The 19,486-nt window shown below is 39.7% G+C and overlaps 1 protein-coding gene across 1 annotated transcript in view; it reads left to right on the forward strand.

The window, feature by feature from the left end:
* Positions 1-19,486, forward strand: part of LOC115788238 (A-kinase anchor protein 9-like) — a 185,360-nt gene that overhangs the window by 110,370 nt on the left and 55,504 nt on the right. Inside the window, 8 exon segments of the mRNA XM_030741192.1 lie at positions 7,980-8,240; positions 12,633-12,677; positions 13,347-13,409; positions 14,747-14,896; positions 15,807-15,962; positions 16,171-16,368; positions 16,484-18,562; positions 18,565-19,423. Of these exon segments, the coding sequence (XP_030597052.1) occupies positions 7,980-8,240; positions 12,633-12,677; positions 13,347-13,409; positions 14,747-14,896; positions 15,807-15,962; positions 16,171-16,368; positions 16,484-18,562; positions 18,565-19,423 (3,811 nt within the window).

The raw sequence follows: 19,486 nt of genomic DNA on the forward strand, positions 1-19,486 counted from the left end.
AATGTGGCATTTGAGTGTTGTGGTTTCATTCAGGACTTTGACTCAGTTCTCCCGTACATCTTCTGAGACTCCCTGTATGAAAAGCACTCAGCACTGACTGCACTAAAGAACTCAGGATGTTGTAAGATTTTCTCTTGGGTCAAAGAAACAGACTCAGATATTACATCTTTAAGGCACCAGGTTGGGGGGGTGACACTCTCTCGACACTTTGTTCTGTAAATCTCTCCCAGTTTTCAGGTCAACAAGTCACCTCTCATGTCACTTTGCAGTCGTGGTTTAGTTGTCTTTCTGTGTGTATTTTATCCTCTTTTTTTTTTTTTTTTTTTAAATATTAATAGAGGTGTGTGTGTCCACTAAATGAAAGTAGCTTTTTATGTTGTTTGTCATCCTGGTCGTTGGAATCATTAGCATGTGGAACAGATCTGATTTTTAATGAAGCGTCAGGGATTAACCTGCATCAGTCCATTTGCATTTCCACAGGTTCAGAGTTATAGTGAGGGGCTCAGGGGGCAGCCGCTGTAGTGTTGTTTAATTTGGCTCAGGGGATGCTCATAATTCATGAAGGATTGCATGTTTATTTGTTTCTCTGCTCCTCCAGTGTGTCTCATCCATTGAAAGTATGATTCCTCACTCTGCATCTTTCTGCAGTGAGGAATCATTGATTTGTGTTTGTGCTTTTGACAGATGAATACTTATGATCATTTACAAAGCAAAATCTTTTCTTAATAATCATAAGACATGTTATCCATCAAAGATTTATGGAAGGTTTATAGAATGTATTTTCAGCCCTAATTGGAGATACCACATGCTGAACTATGTATAAAAGATCATTTGAATTTGAATTTCTCAGCATTCAAATGACCTTAAAGCTCAGTGTCACCGCCTGATAGTGTTGAAGGTTTTGAGGATGGCAAAGATACAAGTTGAGCTACTTACCTCGGGCCTGAATAGTTAATCCTTCAGGTGACTAATCACAGGGGTGCCCTGCATTGCTCTCTGTTATGAATGGAATATTATCACCTTTGCTCATTTATCTATTATTTGGCTTATCTGATAATGGAAATTTTATTTTTAAGCTGTGGTATTGCGTGTTTGTAATACGAAATGTTTTGAAGACTCCTGTTCTGTCAGGCTGCACTGCTTCAGAAGGGATTGTCAGGTGATTAATCCAAGGTGATGGTGTAGCAGCTGTACAGTTTAAATTGGATGATGACTAATCATAATTTTCAGTGTGCATTTGAACACTTTTGTGAAGACTGAGGAGATCTCTTTTAAATATGTTTTATGCAGCATATTTACAGTGAGCATTCTACAAGAAAACCTACAAGCAGGAAGCAATATGATGCTGCAGTTGCACACTGCAATTAAAACAAATGCATTTAACTCACCTAGTGCTGTATTAGGTACACCTTGCCAATACTGGGTTGGACCCCCTTTTGCCTTCAGAGCTCACTTAATTCTTCATGGCACAGATTTAACAAGGTGCTGGAAACATTCCAGCACCTTCCAGCACCAAAACAGATTTTGGTGCATATAGAATCACACAAATGCTGGAGGTTTGTTGGCTGCCCATCCATCCATCCATCCATCATCATCCATCCATCCATCCATCCATCCATCCATCCATCCATCCATCCATCCATCCATCCATCCATCATCCATCCATCCATCCATCCATCCATCCATCATCCATCCATCCATCCAGTTAATTCAGGGTGCAATGAACTCACTGTGATTTTGAAGAATCCAGTTTGAGATCATTTGAGCTTTGTGATATGGTGCGCTACATGGTTCTAGCTAGCCCAGCACTGGCTGAGGTACTGTCACCCCAAGCTGAGAATTTCAGCTGTTAGCTACTGGAACAGACTGAGGAATAAAACACACACACACACACACAAAAGTTTTTCATGGGTGCATCCCACATAATCAGCTCTCCTGCTCAACATAGAAATTAATTTTCCTTAGAAAAGTTGCACCATTTAAGGGGAAAAAACAGGCATTCCAACAGTACATGATTTATTACCAAGAAACATTGTTACAACACAAATTTCCTTACTTTTTGTGCCAAGTTTATGTTCCAGTCAATGTCCTGTGTCTTATGGTGCACCATAGAGTAACATCTTAATTTCATTGTATGTATTTACAATGACAATAAAAGCAACTTAAATTAAGAAGAAATCATTTTGTTATGTACAAAAATTATACTACAGTTTAATGAAGCTGCAGGAAAAAACATCATTTATAAATGAGACTTTACGAAGTCTAGCATTGTGAATTTGGGATTCAGTGATGGTGAAGACAAGACAACAGTGTTTCAGGATATTATACCTGCATGCCATTATGCATTTCCGCTGGCTGAAATCCAGTACATACTTTAAAGCTGCTGAGCTTGATGTTTGATAATTGTGGAAAAATGTTTGACGCGTCAGTCCAGGGTGAAAAGATTTGATTGTCAGTTTCAGAGCTTCCTTTGTAAGTAAAATAATCTAGTGCACTCCATTGGTCTTTGGTTAATCTTGTTTGAGTTGCAGCCTTTTTTTAGTAACATTTCTGTGTTGCTTTCTGCATTGTGCTATTCTGGGGTGGGAATGAAGATTGTGTGCAGCAGTCATTAGGAGGCTGAATGGATACTTGTGTCTTTCTTACATATTAACTTCTTCTTTTGAAAAGCAAAGACACGTAGAGCTATAAAATAAGGAATATTTGATAAAGAATTCCTGCAAATTCAACTGAACCAAATGTGACACCCTGTCACATTTATTATTTTCCTATTGTATTTATGGATCAACATCTTTTCCAACAACAAAAAATAAAAGATAAATTCTTTGAAAGTGAGCAGGAGGAGGCGTGTAAGTTCCGCTGGCATTGAATTGCCTCACACAGTGGCTTTGATTTACTCTTGTTACCATGGTTAACAAACTGTTCACTGACAATACAGTAGGTACAATTGAATTTTTGTTGTCACAGGATAAACCACTGAAAGGACTCTGCTTAAAACATTCCTGGGAGAGAACTGAGTGCAGGAGTCAGTTCTTGTCGACATGTTTACCGTTCATCCTGTGTCATGTCCTATGTGTTACATGTGTTATGGCCATTGCACAACTGTGTTTAGAACCCATTTAATGGTTCACAGATGTAATACTAACTGCAAAGTGGTGATAAAGCAGGTTGAGGCGGTGATTCAATTACTGTTGGTTTTTATTTCACAACCTGATAGCTAAGGTTGAATGTGTGCATGACAGAGGATTTACTCCCTGAAGTAGCACAGTACTTACTAACACAGTGCTGCTGGCTCTCTCATTGGGCACATGACATGAGGAGCTGTGAGCTTCCTCCTCTCTGGGCTACAGTGGACTGCTGTTTTCAGTGATGTTGGGAATTTTTTAGTAGTGTGTCTGACAGTCTTCAAACTATAGAAGGCCATTTAGTTATTGAAATCTGACACAGTGTGTTGCTGTATTAGCCATATCAAAAGCATCACATTAACTAAACAGTCAGTATATTTTCTTTTTCCCGAGCTATCAACATATGATTGCTCCAGGCAAAAAAATATATTATATAATAGATTTTATACATCAGTTAAGAGAGGCTGAGGAGTTACTAAGGATGGTCAGCTTTGTTCACAGATATCAACATGCCACTTTACAGAGCTTTCAATCATATACTGATCCACCGCTTTACTAGAGAAATACACTCACCAGCACTTTATTAGACCACACATAGGGTAATCATAAGGTAGCAGGTCAATCCATTTAGGCCATGTAGATATGGTTAAGACGACCTGCGAAGTTTAAATTGAGCATCAGATTTGGGGGAAAAAAGTGATTTTTAAGAGGACTTAAACGTGGCATGGTTGTTGGTGCCAGATGGGCTGCTCTGAGTATTTCAGAAGCTGCTGATCATTGGGATATTCTCACAACTGTCTCTAGGGTTACAGAGAACGGTCCAGAAAAGAAAAAATATCTAATGAGAGGCAGTACCCCTCTTAAACTGAGCCTGAGTATTGTTGCTGACCACGTCCTTCCTTTTATGACCACAGTGTGCCCATCTTCTGATGGCTGCTTCCAGCAGGATAATGTGCCATGCCAGAAAGCCATGTCACAAAGCCAAAATCTTCTCAAACCTGTTTGTGTGATGCTATCATGTTGATATGGACCAAAATCTCTGAGGAATGTTTCCAGCACCTTGTTGAATCTGTGCTGCAAGGTGTACCCATTAATGTGGTTGGTGAGTGTTGCAATCAAATGCAGCAGTTCTGCTATAAATTCTATTTTAAATAAGCTTTTACATTGTCCTTTTGGTTGACGTAGAAAAAGTGGCTACTTTATTCTGCTGTTTACTATTGTCATCTTTGTCGTTAGTGTACGTGTGCAGGACTGTATCATATTTTAATGCGTCTAACATTTTTTCCCCTCGTGGGTGTTGACTGGATGAGTATACATACTAGAGATACAGTGATCAATGTATTTCAGTCATTAAAAAAATTAAGTTATATTAGTTGTTTCTGGCTTCCCAAATATGAGGATTTTGACACATGACGGTAAATTGAATATGTTTAGAAATGGACTGTTGGTTTGACAAATAAAAATGTGAAACCGTTTTTCTTTTCTTTATTTTCTTTTCTGTGTATATATACCATTCCAGTGATGAATGCTCATATTTAAGAGTTGTGAGAGTTTTAAATAATGATGTCAGCGTATGTACAAAAAATGTTCAGCTTCACACAGCTTTCTTCTGTTGTTGACTCTTTGTGATGTCAGTAAGACTGGATATTCCTGATATGGGTTTTCACAGGTCCTGAGTTTGCTGTTAGGACATATTTGAGCAACCCAGTGAGGAAAACTTGGCTTAACTGGAGGCCTTAAAGAGAAGAGAACATGTTTCAGACAGAAAATGAACTAATGTGCTGCAGCAGGACCTAGTATTAGACAAATATGGATTATTTTACACTGTGAATCAAACAAAGCTACTCTAGTAGAGTCCAAGAATAAATAATGCAGCTTTAAAAAACACCACCTTGATCTGTGGGAACTGTAACAGACATATTCCATTATGTGCTATCAAATATATATATATATATATATATATATATATATATATATATATATATATATATATATATATATATATATATATATATATATATATATATATATATATATATATATATATATATATATATAATATAAAAACGTGCCTGTGTAAATGTTTAGCGACAGCAGATGGTGATACACCTACGTAGTTTCTTCTGCTTTCCCAGATGGTGATGGAGTGACACAGGCTTCACTTCTCCATATGCTCAGCCAGTGCTCTGCTCTGCTCAGCCAAATAGGGCAGCCTGCTATGAGTTCAGTGAAAGGCCGGTGGTTCCCTGGACTCATGCGTGATAGTGTTCATGTACAGCAGACCTGCCAGCAGAAATCACCCTGTGTTCTCTGACTGACGTAGGATAGCTCCCATCCTGTATGAGTGGTGTTCATTCATATATTATCCTGTATCCTCGGGTATTTAAAGCTCGTGGGTATGCCTGGACAAGATATGGGTCATGCGTGGAGGTGCAGAGGCACAGATCAAGAGCCCTTTGAGCTTTTAAGCCTGTTTATTGTAGGTGGGGAACATGAAGACAACACCCACTCTCAGCTCTGTTGTGTCAGCTTCTAACCTTTTGTGCAGTATCACCAAACGAGCAGTTACAAAGTGCCCACTTACATGCCAACTTTAAGCTGGTGCTATAGGAGTGGGGTGTAAAAAACCTTTGATACCAGTCTAAGGCCGAGCGGGTCGACTGTACTCTAAAGTGTGCTTCACCGTTCGTGCACACTCGCTTGTGTGCACTGTCATACTCACGCAGGCACTAATGGATGAAAACCCTCAGTACATTACACCATTTATGTTCCCTTGTTTAATTTATGTTATTTACTTTGTTTGCTTTTGATCCTGTGGCTTCTCATAACTGTTTTCTTATGAATATAGAGGTGACATTTCTTATGACATTTCTGTATTTTTTTTTCTTTAAGATCTCGTAAAGCTTCATTTTTAAAAATTTCTATCACTTCTTTGTTTTGATGTCAAAGTCAAATACTTTTTGTTACTATGATATAAATGCACAAATTCTGCTTTATCATTAAACTGCATGATTCTTTGGGCAAATTTTAAAATCTATTAGTACGAGAATTCTTTTACTATTATTCATTTTCTGGATTTGTCAGGTGTTTCATTCATTAGACAAAAGCAGATATTCCTAGATTAGTTTATAAATATTCAGTCTATCATTTATTTAATTCTGAGGAAAAATGTTTTTTAGAAATTTTTTTCATGACACTCCATGTAAACAGTTGTTGTAATTCTGCTACAATTTTGTTACAAACTAGTCACAGTATTTGATAGACTGTCGACCTTGATCTGTCCAACAGACAGATCAAGCATTACCATCCTTAGCATAAAACCACAGAGAGACAATTCTAGCTCAAGGTCAGCCTGTGTGTGTGTGTGTGTGTGTGTGTGTGTGTGTGTGTGTGTGTGTGTGTGTGTGTGTGTGTGTGTGTGTATAAATAATGTACCCAGTCCTACAGTGTAATACACACCTGATTTTGACCTGGTTGATTTTAACCATTTGTCCCCCGATGAAGCACAGAAACACTTTTAAGTCAATCTCAATGCAAAAAAAATAGTAGCTAGTCTCTGTTAATATATGTTTACATGTCTATGATGGACATGGGCAAAATACGGCCAAACGACCCTCCTAGATATAGAATCTAGGCCATTTAAAAAAAAAAAAATGTCATTATTATCTTCATTATAACCTGTCACCATGTTTTGATTCAGTTATCCAAGGTGTAGCCCTTCTTTCTTTATCTAATTCACTTTCACCACCCTGTGAAGGCTTTCTGTGTGTTTACCTGTGGTGTGACACCTGCAGCCCCTGCTTTGCTCTCTCTGTCATTTATTTGCTGTCACCAGTTGTTCATACATAATAAATTTCAGTAGTATCAACTGTCCAGGCTGTTTAATTAGGATGATATTTCATAAACAAACAGAATATATTCTTCTTTGTAGGTGATTAAAATAAAAGATGGTGTGTAAAGGCAGAAATATTATTGGCACAATAAGTGTTGTACTGCAAGCATGATTTCTTTTTTTTTCCCCCCCCCTCCCTAAAATATGTGTTTAGATAATTTAATTAGTTGGGTTTGCTTTGTTTTTACAGCTCATATGCTTCTAAAATGTGTGGATTTGCTGTTTTGTTTTGTTTTTTAGAGCAATCAATGAGAGTTTGTCATTTAAATTCTTGTTTCTGTTTAGAGTGATAGGATAGTGACCGGGAGAGGCTGATCAACACGATGCTCGGAAAGATTAGGGATAGGAAAAGTAGCACACATGTTCCATCTTATGAAACAGATCAGTGTGGGGATAGACGTTTGCGCTCGTATTGATTGAAATTTTATTTAAGGTCACTTTTCAGGAAACAAGGCCATGTGTTTCTTTGAGATGAGATTAAATGAAATAAATTTTGAAAGTTGTGACGATAGTGTAACATGTTGCTGGCTGTTTACACAGATCGCTGACATAGTTTAAAAATCCCTTCAGTCAGGATTAACACCTGGCACAGCAAGAGGCGTGTCGAGTCATATGGACACAGGGAGGGAGGATTCACTCGGAGCAGCAAGATCGCATGTTTGGGGCAAACAAATGTTTCGCTTGAGTTTCACCAAACTGTTTCGACTCAGAGTAGGTTCATATATGATTTACTTTTTAAGTAAGTAGTATGTGTTAAAGATACTAATAGTTATGGGGAGGCAGGTGGTTCATGAACATTTGGGTTAAAAGAGCTGACTGGAATCTACAACTGTAAATGTGAATTACACTAACGCTTTAATGGCTGTTTAAGGTGTTTGCTAATCATTTTTAATTTTCATGGACCAGCTTGAAGCATAAATATTATATTTAACACTAAATATTTATCCTTTTTCTGCCTCCAGCTGGCTGAGTACGCCCAGAGAAAAGCTTACGTCGACTCCCAGAAGAAACAGAAAAAGAAGAAGAAAAAGAAGCCAGCCGAGGACTCGGAGGGGGATTCACAGGGAAGGGGTGGAGGTCGAACCAGATCAGTCTGTGGGAGGAGAGGTGTCTCGGGTGGAGGACAAGATGGAAATAGAGACCCACACACCACAGAGTTTACTTTCACCAAGACGCTCAGGAGTGGAGAGACTGTCAAGCATGACCAGACGTACAACATAGAGGTAGATATTTTTTTTTTATTGCCTCTTCCAAACTGCATGGCTGTCAGACTTTTTGGATTTTAAAAAAGTTCATAAATGAAGGTAGACGAAGAGTTACAGCTCTATTTGTTTTGCAGAAACCGATTTTCAGTAGTTGACCAAACCACATTGCAAAGCGTGTAATTACAGAGACCTTCAGTAAAGACCATCACCATGGATCACCACTTATAAGAAGCAACATACTTAGCTGAACTATAGGACAAAAGGTCATATAAAGGCCTTATAGTTTTGACTTTATACCTGTGATGCCAATATGACTGGCTGTTTGAGGCCCCAACCATTTGCCAGTCTAACAGCTCCCCTATGATCCCCAACTTAGACCCAGCTTAAAACATTTTTGCATTGTCTATGATATAAGACCACACCTTACAGCATATTATAACCTGACAGATACTGGATTTTGAAGGAAATTTAATACTGATTTTGAAACATGGAGGGTAAGCATGGGAGGTTACATAAACATGTACCAAAAACAAACATTTAACATATTTTTAATTTGATTTTATTTATTTGAAAACTTTCTCTACTGACATTTCTTGTTGTTTATTGGCATATACTCACTTTATTAGGTTCATATTTTTAGTGCGTTTTACCTTCAGAACTACCATAGTTCTTCATTTGAACAAGGTGCTGAAAATATTCCTGAGAGATTTTGGTCTTTATTGACGTGATAGCATCACAGGTGCTGCAGATTTTGTCTGCACATAGACGCTCTCTTGAATTGACGTGGTGACGGGAGGGTAAATTAATTCCACTACCGCCAGGAGCCTGAACTGGATGGATCCATGCTTTCTTTTGTTTACACCAAATTCTGACCCTGCTATCTGAATGTTGTAGCAGAAATTGAGACTCATCAGGTCAGACAGTGTTTTTCAGAGCTTTCAATTTTGGTGAGCCTGTGCAAATTTTAATCTCAGTTTCCTGTTTTTAGCTGAGAGGAGTGGCACCTGGTGTGCTCTTCTTCATACCTTGGTTTTGTAACGGGTGGTTATTTGAGTTCTTGATGCCTTCCTATCAGCTCGTAACAGTCTGGCCTTTCTCCTCTGACTTCTGACCTCTGACATCAAAAAGGCATTTTCACCCAGAGAACTGGATATTTTCTTTTTTTCAGACCATTCTCTGTAAACCCGAGACATGGTGATGTAGAAACATCCGAGTAGATCAGCAGTTTCTGAAATACTCAGGCCAGCTTGTCTGGCACCAACAGTTTATACCATATTCAAAGTCACTTTAAATCATCTTTCTGGCCGATGACTGTATGCGTAGCCAATATCGACATATTGGGGTAAGCTGCCACACTATGATATAGTGCTTGCATGATTGGTTTGATCTGGCGCTGCTGCAGAAAACTTGACTGCTAGACAAGCGTCTGTTGTTTGTCTGTTAATGGCGTGATTTGGATTTGATCAAGATCTTAGTTGCTTAGTTTCACTGAGGTAATTTCATCAAATGTGCTATTTGATAACATTCAGTGTTTAAGTTTTCTGAAATTTATTTCATTTTCACAAATATTATGTGCCAGCCCCATTTTTTCTGTGTGTAAGCCTTACAAGTTGCATAACCTTTCAGACTGCATTGAATTCCTCTATTTTATGACAATTGGTTTGAGCCTGAACATTTAGTCTAAACAGTCCTGAAAAATAAATATTCAGCCACCGTTCTGAAGAAAATCGATCTAAAGCAGTTTTTTTTTAATATGTGGACCTAAGGCACTTAGGCTTTTTTTTTTTTTTCCCTCCTCCCATCATTCGAGCCCTCTCGGTTTTCTTTAACAGCCACTCTTTCCCTGAACCCTCTGCACATTTGATGCAGTACATGCCCACAAAATACCGGGTTTACCATGGAAACAGACAATTGCATTTAAACAGACTGAGATGTGACGGTCTGTGCGACCAGTTCCTGTGGCCTTGCAGCACTTTCAGCAGACCTTAAGGTTGGCTGAATGCCTTGGTGTTTCGGAAGCACTTTTTTTTTTTTTACCTTGGAAGCAGCCCACCATCTCTCCCTATTACAAAGACCTGGACAAAACTAATTTACTCCTGCCTGGATGGCAGCTGGCATGCATCACCAACAATGAAACATGGATTTTAGGGACTGAATCATACAGAGTGGATTGTGAGAAGTTGTTTATGTTGATAAATTATTGAGTCACTTAAATTAAAATGTTTTGTTGTTGTTTAATTCTGTCTCACAACATTTTTTTTTTTTTGTTTTTTTGTCCTTATCCCAGACTAACTGCTCATGGGGCCTGTGGTGGGGAGGAGGGGGTTGCTTGGAAACACAACAGCATCAGTGTTTTCCGCTGTCAAGCATCTCAAAGAGATTTAAACCCAAATATGAGTGGGCTGACTCACTGATGCCTCTTAGACCGTCGCATAATAATATTTGCATCAGTGTAACTGTCATGGCGCAATAGAGCTGTGATATTACGAGATGCAGTTTAGTGAGTCCATGCACAAAAAGGAAAAAAAAAAACGTGTAAATTAGGCTGATCTTCCCTTCAAGGCTGTCTGCTTGTACACCTCGAGACCACTTCCAGCGCTCTGTGGACATCTTGTTCTGACCTCTCACTTGCACATGGGGGGATTTCACCAGAGAAATTTGCACAAATGTTAACCCTCTACTTAAGTGTCAAACTGACCTGACTTTCACAGCAAAGATCATCATTGGTGATAAGAGCTGGATCTTGTTCTGTGGACAAATATGCGGTGTCCAAGAGGACGGTAAATTAGGGCAGGAACACGGCCACTGGCATGCTTTTTGTTTTTCCTGCACTTCAATTTTCATTTTCATTTTTATAGCAGCAGTTCAGACTGTGCTTTATGCTTGAAGGCAGAGACCCTGTGTTATTAGAGAGAAATCCCCTATGAGCAGCCCTCGACAATAATTGGGAAATGGAGATCCATTTTAATAGGAAGAGACCTTCAGCAGAATTAGGCTGGGGGAGGGGCAGAGCCATCTGCTGCAACTGGTTGGGGCATAGAGCGAAGCATAGAGTTATGGACTGTGAATGGGTCCCCCAGAGTCAGACTGTCAGTGAAGAGTTCTGTTGTAATGTCCTGAGGCGTCTGAGGGAAAACATTTAGCGCCTCAAACACGAGCTTGTCAGTGTGTGTACCTACTCACAGTGCATTAAAATTTCAAAACACAATCTTCAATTGCCAGATTTGGGTTGATGCGGCTTAGTTCTCTTCCCCAATAAGAAATTCAGTTTACAGGGCTGAATTGACACAGTGGAGGAGATCCTTCACATATCACAGATACACAAATATTCAGAACAGGTTGTCCATCCAGCGATCTCTGTGTGCAAGGAGAGACAAGGAGATGAACCTGAAGGCGAGATTGGCCAAATTTAAATCTCACATGATTTTTACTTGTTATGGCCCGAGTCACAGAACATTTTGATTGCAATTTGTAATTTTTGGATCCTCTCAGGTTTAAGCTGTCATCATTTGTCAGCAACTACAGGCTAAAACAAATACAAGTTAACAGCATATAAACATCTTAATGTTTCCCGCATTTAACTGTTACACAATTACTAGTGAACAATATATACTTCAAGCTCTGGTCCCACGCAATATCACAAATCACACATCTTTCTTTTAGTGTAAAAGTACTGAGCAGAAAAATGTTAGGGCCACAGTGATTCTACTGGAGAAAAATATGCATGTGTAGAAATGGAGGCTACAATGTTACAAGGCTGACTGCTCATCACTGCTTCTGTTACCTGTTGAAAATCAACAGGTAAGAGGTTCCTTGGCTGGGGTTGGCATACTTTCAGCTTGTAGGGTTGTGTTAGTATGTTGTCCCTGCAAATGTTGTGGGTTGGGTGTAATTTGTTCTTTACTGTCCCGTTCTTTTCATGAAATAAAAATGAAAGTAATTTTCATGTCTTTACTCCTCAAAAGTTGTAGACCGTTCTGTTCTCCCCTTTCTTCACACAAAATGAAGTGGAAGGAAAGTGCATGTTCAGTTTTTTTTTTACTTATTCCTGTCAACTTTTTCTAATGTGGTACTTCCATTCTCCAGTCATTTGAAGCTAACGAGACATTTCTCTTCTGCTTTGCCCCCCGCCCCAGTTTCAATTTATGACCCAGGAATTAACCCAAAAATAGGCTTCAATAATGATGGTCATTAAACTGCAGGAGTGAGAAAGGAGCTGTGTAGCAGAAGTAGGCTGGCACCACATTTTAATGCAGTGCGCATACAGAAATAGGACATATGGCAGGCATCATTTCTAAAAATTGGAAGAATTAAATTAATAAAATTAATTCACAAAATGAAGCGAGTGCTGTGACTGAAATCATGTATGAATGTGGCTAACATGTTGGTTTTATTTTTTGTGTGTTGCAGCCAGAGAGTGAAGTTTCCACCACTGCAGAGGATTATTCCTCAGAGGTGAGACAGTTTTTCTCAAAATATAAACCACCACTTTGTCATAAATGTTCCTTTTCTTTCTTTCTTTTTTTCCTTTGTTTTGGCAGGAGAAAAATTGTGGCTTATTAACTGCCTTATCTACAGTTCCACTATATATCATTTGGTTTATCATTTACATGGAGCCTTTTTGCATATTCTTCTGGTTTCATCTGAAAATGGAAATTGGAAATCATAATGCAGGGTGAAATACCTTTTTGTTATCTTTGTTGTCTCTGGTCCTCTTAGCCACTTGAAAGGTGATATTATGATGTGCTGGAAATATTCTTCATGGATAAATAACTTCTGTTCTTACGCCGTGTCCTTGTTGGCTGCTGTACATTTTCTCAGAGCGTGAGTGAAATAGAAGTGAAACAATCTGTGCTTTTATGAAAATCCGTATTAGTATACAGATTTTTAAATATCTTCTAATTCTCTATTCTTTTGTTGACTTACGACATTACGTGGTAATTCACTGACTGAGTCGGTGAGATGAGTCTAAGTTTTGAGTTTAGTTGATGCACTTTAATCAACATTTTGAGAGTATTTTAAAGAGAATAAATGATACAAATCAGCGATCACTGAATTTATGTGGGCTCCTCCGTTACATTTCTCTGATCTTAATGTTTGACTGATAGCCTTGTGAATTAACAGGTAAATGGATGCCTTGATGAGATCACAGACAACCTAATGATGCCTTCAAAGGATTTTATCTGGGTACAGTAATCTGATCGAGCAGTTCTTTCCACTCTGCTTTGGCCTTGCTAATGCTTGCTGGGCTTTACTCTGGATTTGCTTAATATTTTAGCCTCCTGTAATATTTCCTATAACCCACTAACCACACCTGTTTTGTGCTCTAACTATATCTATGTGAGGCATTTAAAAATTGTGATGTAAGGGGGGGGGATCATTGTTATTTCCAAATGACAAATTTGAAAGCAGAAAAGAGTCACATGTTTCAGACTGAACAGGGCTTTGTGACATTTCAGAGGCGTAAATTATCTGTGAAAGCTGGAGCAGAATGAAGTTCAAATGGGGTGGATGATTAGAGGACAGGAGGTGTTACACAAAGAGCTGGTCTCTTTAAAGTCACTGAGGTTATATTCGAACTGAAAAGACAGAACCAGCGAGCTGCTGATCACTACAGCCGAGGACTGTTAGAGAGCAAAAACCAGAAATGTGTTTTAAGTGCAAAAAGAATTCCGGGGAATTTTTGGATAAATATGAGACCAAAACAAAATTACAAGAGTAAATGTTAGCTAGAAATCTTTCTGCTACAATGTATTTATATAAAGTAGTGTGATTAAATTATTTTTAAAAAGAAAATCAAAGAAAATGTCAGATCTTTGTACAATAATAGAATTGTATATATCCAAGCCTGTGGAAAACTCATGGAATTGAAGCGTTTGAACTTCTTTGTTACATGCAAGTCTTTTTCTGATTTCTTCCTCAGTAGTGAAATGGTTTTATTGAAGCCTGTGTAGGCCTAGCTCTTTTATTTTTTGGCATTTTGCATTTATTAGACAGCTCAATGAAGTGGAGACAGGAAAGCAGGAAGAGCAAGAAGTGTGTGTGTGTGTGTGGGGGGGGGGGTTAGGGCATTTAGCCTTGCAGCATCTTATCACCTGCTCAACCTGTGAGTTAAACCAGCACCCAGGCCTGATTTTTTTTAACACAGTAGATCAGTAATTGGTCAGAATGGGAACTGATGAAGAATTTAAGCTTTTAAGCAGAATCATAATGACATGGGTCTCAAGAATCTTATTAGTATTCGTACCTACTTATGTATCAGCCACATTTCCTAATCCTAATTCCAGACCACTTTTCTGCAGCTATGTTTAAACTTGTGTTATCTACTATAGATGGAAGACTGTCTGACATATTAATATGTCAGGAATTGATTGATTTTGTGCACTTTCTTTCATGTAGCTTATGGCTCCTCTAAGTAAAAGCTGTTGCTAATTGGTGGGGACTAACTGCTAAGCTTGTTCTAAAACCTTATCTTCTATCTTTATAAATGCCTCAATGGCTCTTAATGGTATTTACTGCCTCAGGAGGAGGTGGAGTCCCCGCAACAGGTGACAAAGGGGGGTACAAGGCAGGATTTGGAGGATGCACTAGAGGCCAAGACCCGGGCAGTGGAGGAGCTGAGACAAGAGCTTGAAGAAATCAGGTCTGCATTTGGTGCAGAAGGCATGCAGCAGGTGAGCATTTTTAGTACAGTATTATACATTGTTTTTCTTCTAATTCCATTTCTGCTGCTGTCTTCTTCTGGCTGCTCCCTTTAGGGGTCGCCACAGTGGATCATCTGCATCCATCTCACCCTATCCCTAACATCCTCTTGTGTCACACCAACACTCTGCGGGTCCTTCTTCACTACATCCGTGAACTTTCTTTGTGGTCCTCCTCTTTTCTTTATCTTACATTGTCCATTAGTCAGTGTGTTGAGAAAATACATAGAGTGGAGATGTACTACTGCTTTTTTTTTTCTCTTGCATTACAGCATGCAATATTTACAACAAAACTAAAAACTAGCCCTAATTAAAATTCTGACTTAAATGTCATTATGGAAGATATGAGTTATAAGCCTTGACATGTATACAAAGACAAATGAATTGTTTGTTAAAAAGCTACTCAATTCCACCAGCGTCCACTGTAGCCCTGTATGATTATGTATTCTTGAGGGGTGAGTTCTTAACACAAAGTACAGTGACTCCACCCATTAAACTCAAAAACCACCTTTGAGGTCCATGGTGAAACCCAAGTGATCAAAAGGGGGCTTCTGCAACAGACACAGCTAGAACCTTTCATAAAAAGTGCACAAGGAAATGACGCTGAAAGAAAAACTGGTTAAATTTAAACCTTTTTTTTTTTAATTTTCTATGTATTTTTAATAGGTGGTGTCAGAACTTTATAATCAGATCTAATATTTAAACAGGTTCACGTTGAGGTTAAAGTGATGATGGTAGGAATATTTTTATTCCTGATCTTTACTGGCTTACAGTGTATGTGTAGTTGTATGAGTTGGCTTCCTTTTTAGTGCTTCAAAGAAATCAACTCATTCATCTCTGTTTGGGGATTTTTACTTAATTCTATTTAATTTTGAATTTATAGCTGCAGGAGTTTGAAGCAGCGCTGAAGCAGCGAGATGGCATCATCACCCAGCTCACATCCAACCTTCAGCAGGCTCGTGAAGAGAAAGATGAGATCATGAAAGAATTTTTGGAGCTGACAGAGCAAAGCCAAAAGCTACAAATTCAGTTCCAGCAGGTAAAAATACTTTAATATTTACCAGAACTCAGCTATTTATCTATTCTGTACTTTTTACGCTTTTAATATGGTACTTCTATTTGAGTTTGACTTGTTTAAGTATTGAATAATCAATATATCTTTGTGAAGTTGGTCTTGTAACTTTTATAAACTGAAGCTGCATTTTCCTCTTTATTTTTCTACCATCTGATCCAACTGACAATCACAGCTGCAGGCAGGTGAGACACTGAGGAATACCAGTCACAGCAGCACTGCAGCTGATCTTCTGCAGGCCAGGCAGCAGCTCGTTCAGTACCAACAGCAGCTGGAAGAGATGAATGTTGAGGTCAGAAAGCACCAGGACAGGAGCAGCCAACAGCTGGAGCACATCAGCCAGCTCCAGCAGAAGATCAGTGAGATGGAGTTGGTAAGAAGTTGCTTTGTATCTTAACTTTACATTTTCATGTTTTTTGTGTTTTAGTGGTTTCACAGCGTGGTTTAAATGTTGCTCGAGCATTTCTAAGATGTAATTGTCTTTGTAGTCAGGGAGAAGAGCTGAAGAATCATTTTCCCAAAGGATAAATGAAAAGGACTTGTTGATTGCTAAACAAGAAAAAGTTATTTCAAGTCAGGAGCAGTCACTGACAGAATTGAGAGCAGCAGAGAAGTCTTCTGCACAAACACTAAGAGAGAAAAATCAGTTAATTTCAGAGCAAACTGCAATAATCACAGAACATGAGCGGTCACTAACCCTGCTCAGAGATGAACTTGCTCATGTGGGGAGGAGTACAGATGAGAATATTATACAGCAGTCAGATGAGAAAGCGCTCATTATAGCAGAGAAAGAGAGAGTCATTTCAGAACGTGACTGTTCCATTACACAGCTCGAAGATGAGCTGGAGACCTCTGAAAAACAACTTCACCACCTCCAACAGCGAATGGCTACAAAGGAATCTGAGCTGGAAAGCTGTCTGGATGAGTTGGAAAGCACAAGGGCTGACTTAGAGAGTCATACAAATGAAGTAGAGAGTTGTAAATTACAATTGGAAAAAGAACAAAAGGAGTTAGAAATTTGTAAAAGCGAACTTGCAACCTCCAGACAGAAAGAGCGAATGTCATCTAATGAAATTATGCAGCTCATGCGCACAGTCGAAGATCTGCAGAAGCGCTGTCACCAGGGCAGCCTTTCAGAGAGTGACACCGTCCAAAAAATGCAGAAAGAGACTGAGAGGAAGCTTGAAGTTCTCAGGGCGGAGCTGGATGAGATGTACGGTCAACAAATTGTCGAGATGAAGCAGGAGCTTAATTTGCAGCATGCTGCGAGAGTGCAGCAAATGACTGAGCAGCATCATGCAGAGCTCGAGCTTCTAAAAGCACAACTGTCTCAAAGTTCCACTGACAACACTGTTGAGGTGGACATCCTCAATACTAAAATTAGGGAGCTCCAAGAAACTTTAGAGCAGTCTCAATCTATGCATGATAAAGCCAGACGTGAGCTTAGTGAAATAGCCCAAGAGAAGGTCAGCCTGCAGGCCAGGTTGGATGATCTTCTTCAAGAGCTCCATTTAGCTAAAGAAAAGGTGGAGCAGGTATCCCACAGTCTTATCTCTCAGGAAAGCCAACACGTTGAGCTGCAGCAGCTCCAAGAGACCATTGACAATCTGAGGACTGAGCTGCATGGTCTTCAGGAAGCTGCACAAGAAGCTGAAACAAAACATGAATCTGAAATAACCAATTACAAGATCAAGTTGGAGATGCTGGAGAAAGAAAAAGATGCTGTGCTGGACCGCATGGCAGAGTCACAGGAAGCAGAGCTGGAACGACTGAGAACTCAGCTTCTATTTAGCCATGAAGAAGAGCTCACCAATCTTAGGGAAGAACTGCAAAAAGAGAACTTTCTAAACACAGAAAACCTTCTCAACGAAGCTGCTAGCAAACACGAGAAAGCGCTGGATGAGCTGCGAATTGGTCATGAAGACGAACTGCGTTTGTTACAAAGAGAGAAGGCAAGTTTTGCCGCAGAGCGAGATGAACTTTTGCACCAAATTCTTGGGCTCAAAGAAGACCTCAAGATGGCTTTGCACAGCTCTAAAGCAAATGAGCTCGTCGAGCAGCTCCAAGAGCTTCAGGCCGAGCTTGAGGAACTTAGAAAGGGGGGAGAAGAACGAACAAGAATGGAGACTGAAATTCAGACATTACTAAAAAAGATGGAGGTGCTTGAAAACCAGACAAAAGCGAGAGAACAGCACTGGGAGAACAAACTAAAAGAGCTTGAACTGGAAAAGGAGTCACTGATCCAATCAAATAACACTTTGAAAGAAGAGATCAACTCAAAAATTCTGAAAATTGAGGCACTCACAGCACAGAGCAATCAAACGCAGCAACAAGTAGCTGAGCTTAGGGAAGAAGTGGAAAAGCAGAGGACTACTTTCTCCTTTGCTGAAAAGAATTTTGAGGTAAACTATCAGGAGCTCAAAGAAGAGTACAAGTGTCTCATTGAGGCAAAGACACAGTTGGAAGAGAGGACGCGGAAGGAGACACTTGAATTTGAGGCAAAAATCGCCAGCCTTCAGTCACAGATTCGCGAGCTGGAGGAGGGCAGCAGAGATGACAATATGGAGGACACAAATACTGATAAGCTGTGACTGAAAAACATTCTACTGAACTAATGGAGAAGCTTAATGTTACTTTGAGTGAGAAGGAAAGCCTGACTGGAAGGCTTTCTGAAGTTACAGAGCAATTAATGTTTACAGAGAGCAAAGTGGGACAACTAGAAGAAGAGCTGCTGAAAGTGAGAAAAGAAAACTCTGAGGTCATCGCCCAAAATGAAATCCTAGAGAAGGAACTGGAAAAGAAGCAGGAGATTAAGACGGAGCAGATAAGAGGGCAGGATGCCAGAGAAAAGCTAAGCTCCAGGAAGATGAGGCAGCCCTTGAGCCAGTTTGTTCTTCAGTGGATCATCATATTCAGATTCAATCTCTGCAAGAGGAGATCAAGGCTCTTCAGTCCCTCTTACAGGCAGCTGAAGACGAAAGAGACAGCATCCGGCAGACTCTGGAGCTCCACAGGCTTTTCACATACTCCATCCCAGCAGCAGTGCAGTCCTCAGGGGAGGGACCTGTTGAAGGACGATCCTCCCCGCAGAAGTCCTCAGCCTCAGGGTCAAGCAGGCGCAAGAGGCGGCATGAGGGCGAAGCAGGAGCGCAAAGTGGGCTCCGGTTTTCAGAGAACAGAGAAGAAAGACAAAGGGGAGGAGAAAGAGGAGGCAGTGACTGAGGAAGAGAGAGCTAAAAGTGCTGCAGAGGATGAGATGCAGCCTCAGATGGAGAGCCAGGTTGCGTCTCGTTCACAAGAGAGGGCCAGTAAGGAGGACACCACTGACGATACCAGGGAGACGGAGGCAAAGGCTACATCAGCAAAGAGGGTAGGCACTCACATGTATCTGCTGCAGCATGCTGCTACCTTCTCTTTACCTTTTTCAAGTCTGATTACTATATATATCTGATTAAATGATTAAAAGGCTTTTCATAAAAACTATGCATATC

This window comes from Archocentrus centrarchus, chromosome 11 (genome assembly GCF_007364275.1).
Source record: "Archocentrus centrarchus isolate MPI-CPG fArcCen1 chromosome 11, fArcCen1, whole genome shotgun sequence".
Classification (NCBI taxonomy): Eukaryota; Metazoa; Chordata; class Actinopteri; order Cichliformes; family Cichlidae; genus Archocentrus; species Archocentrus centrarchus.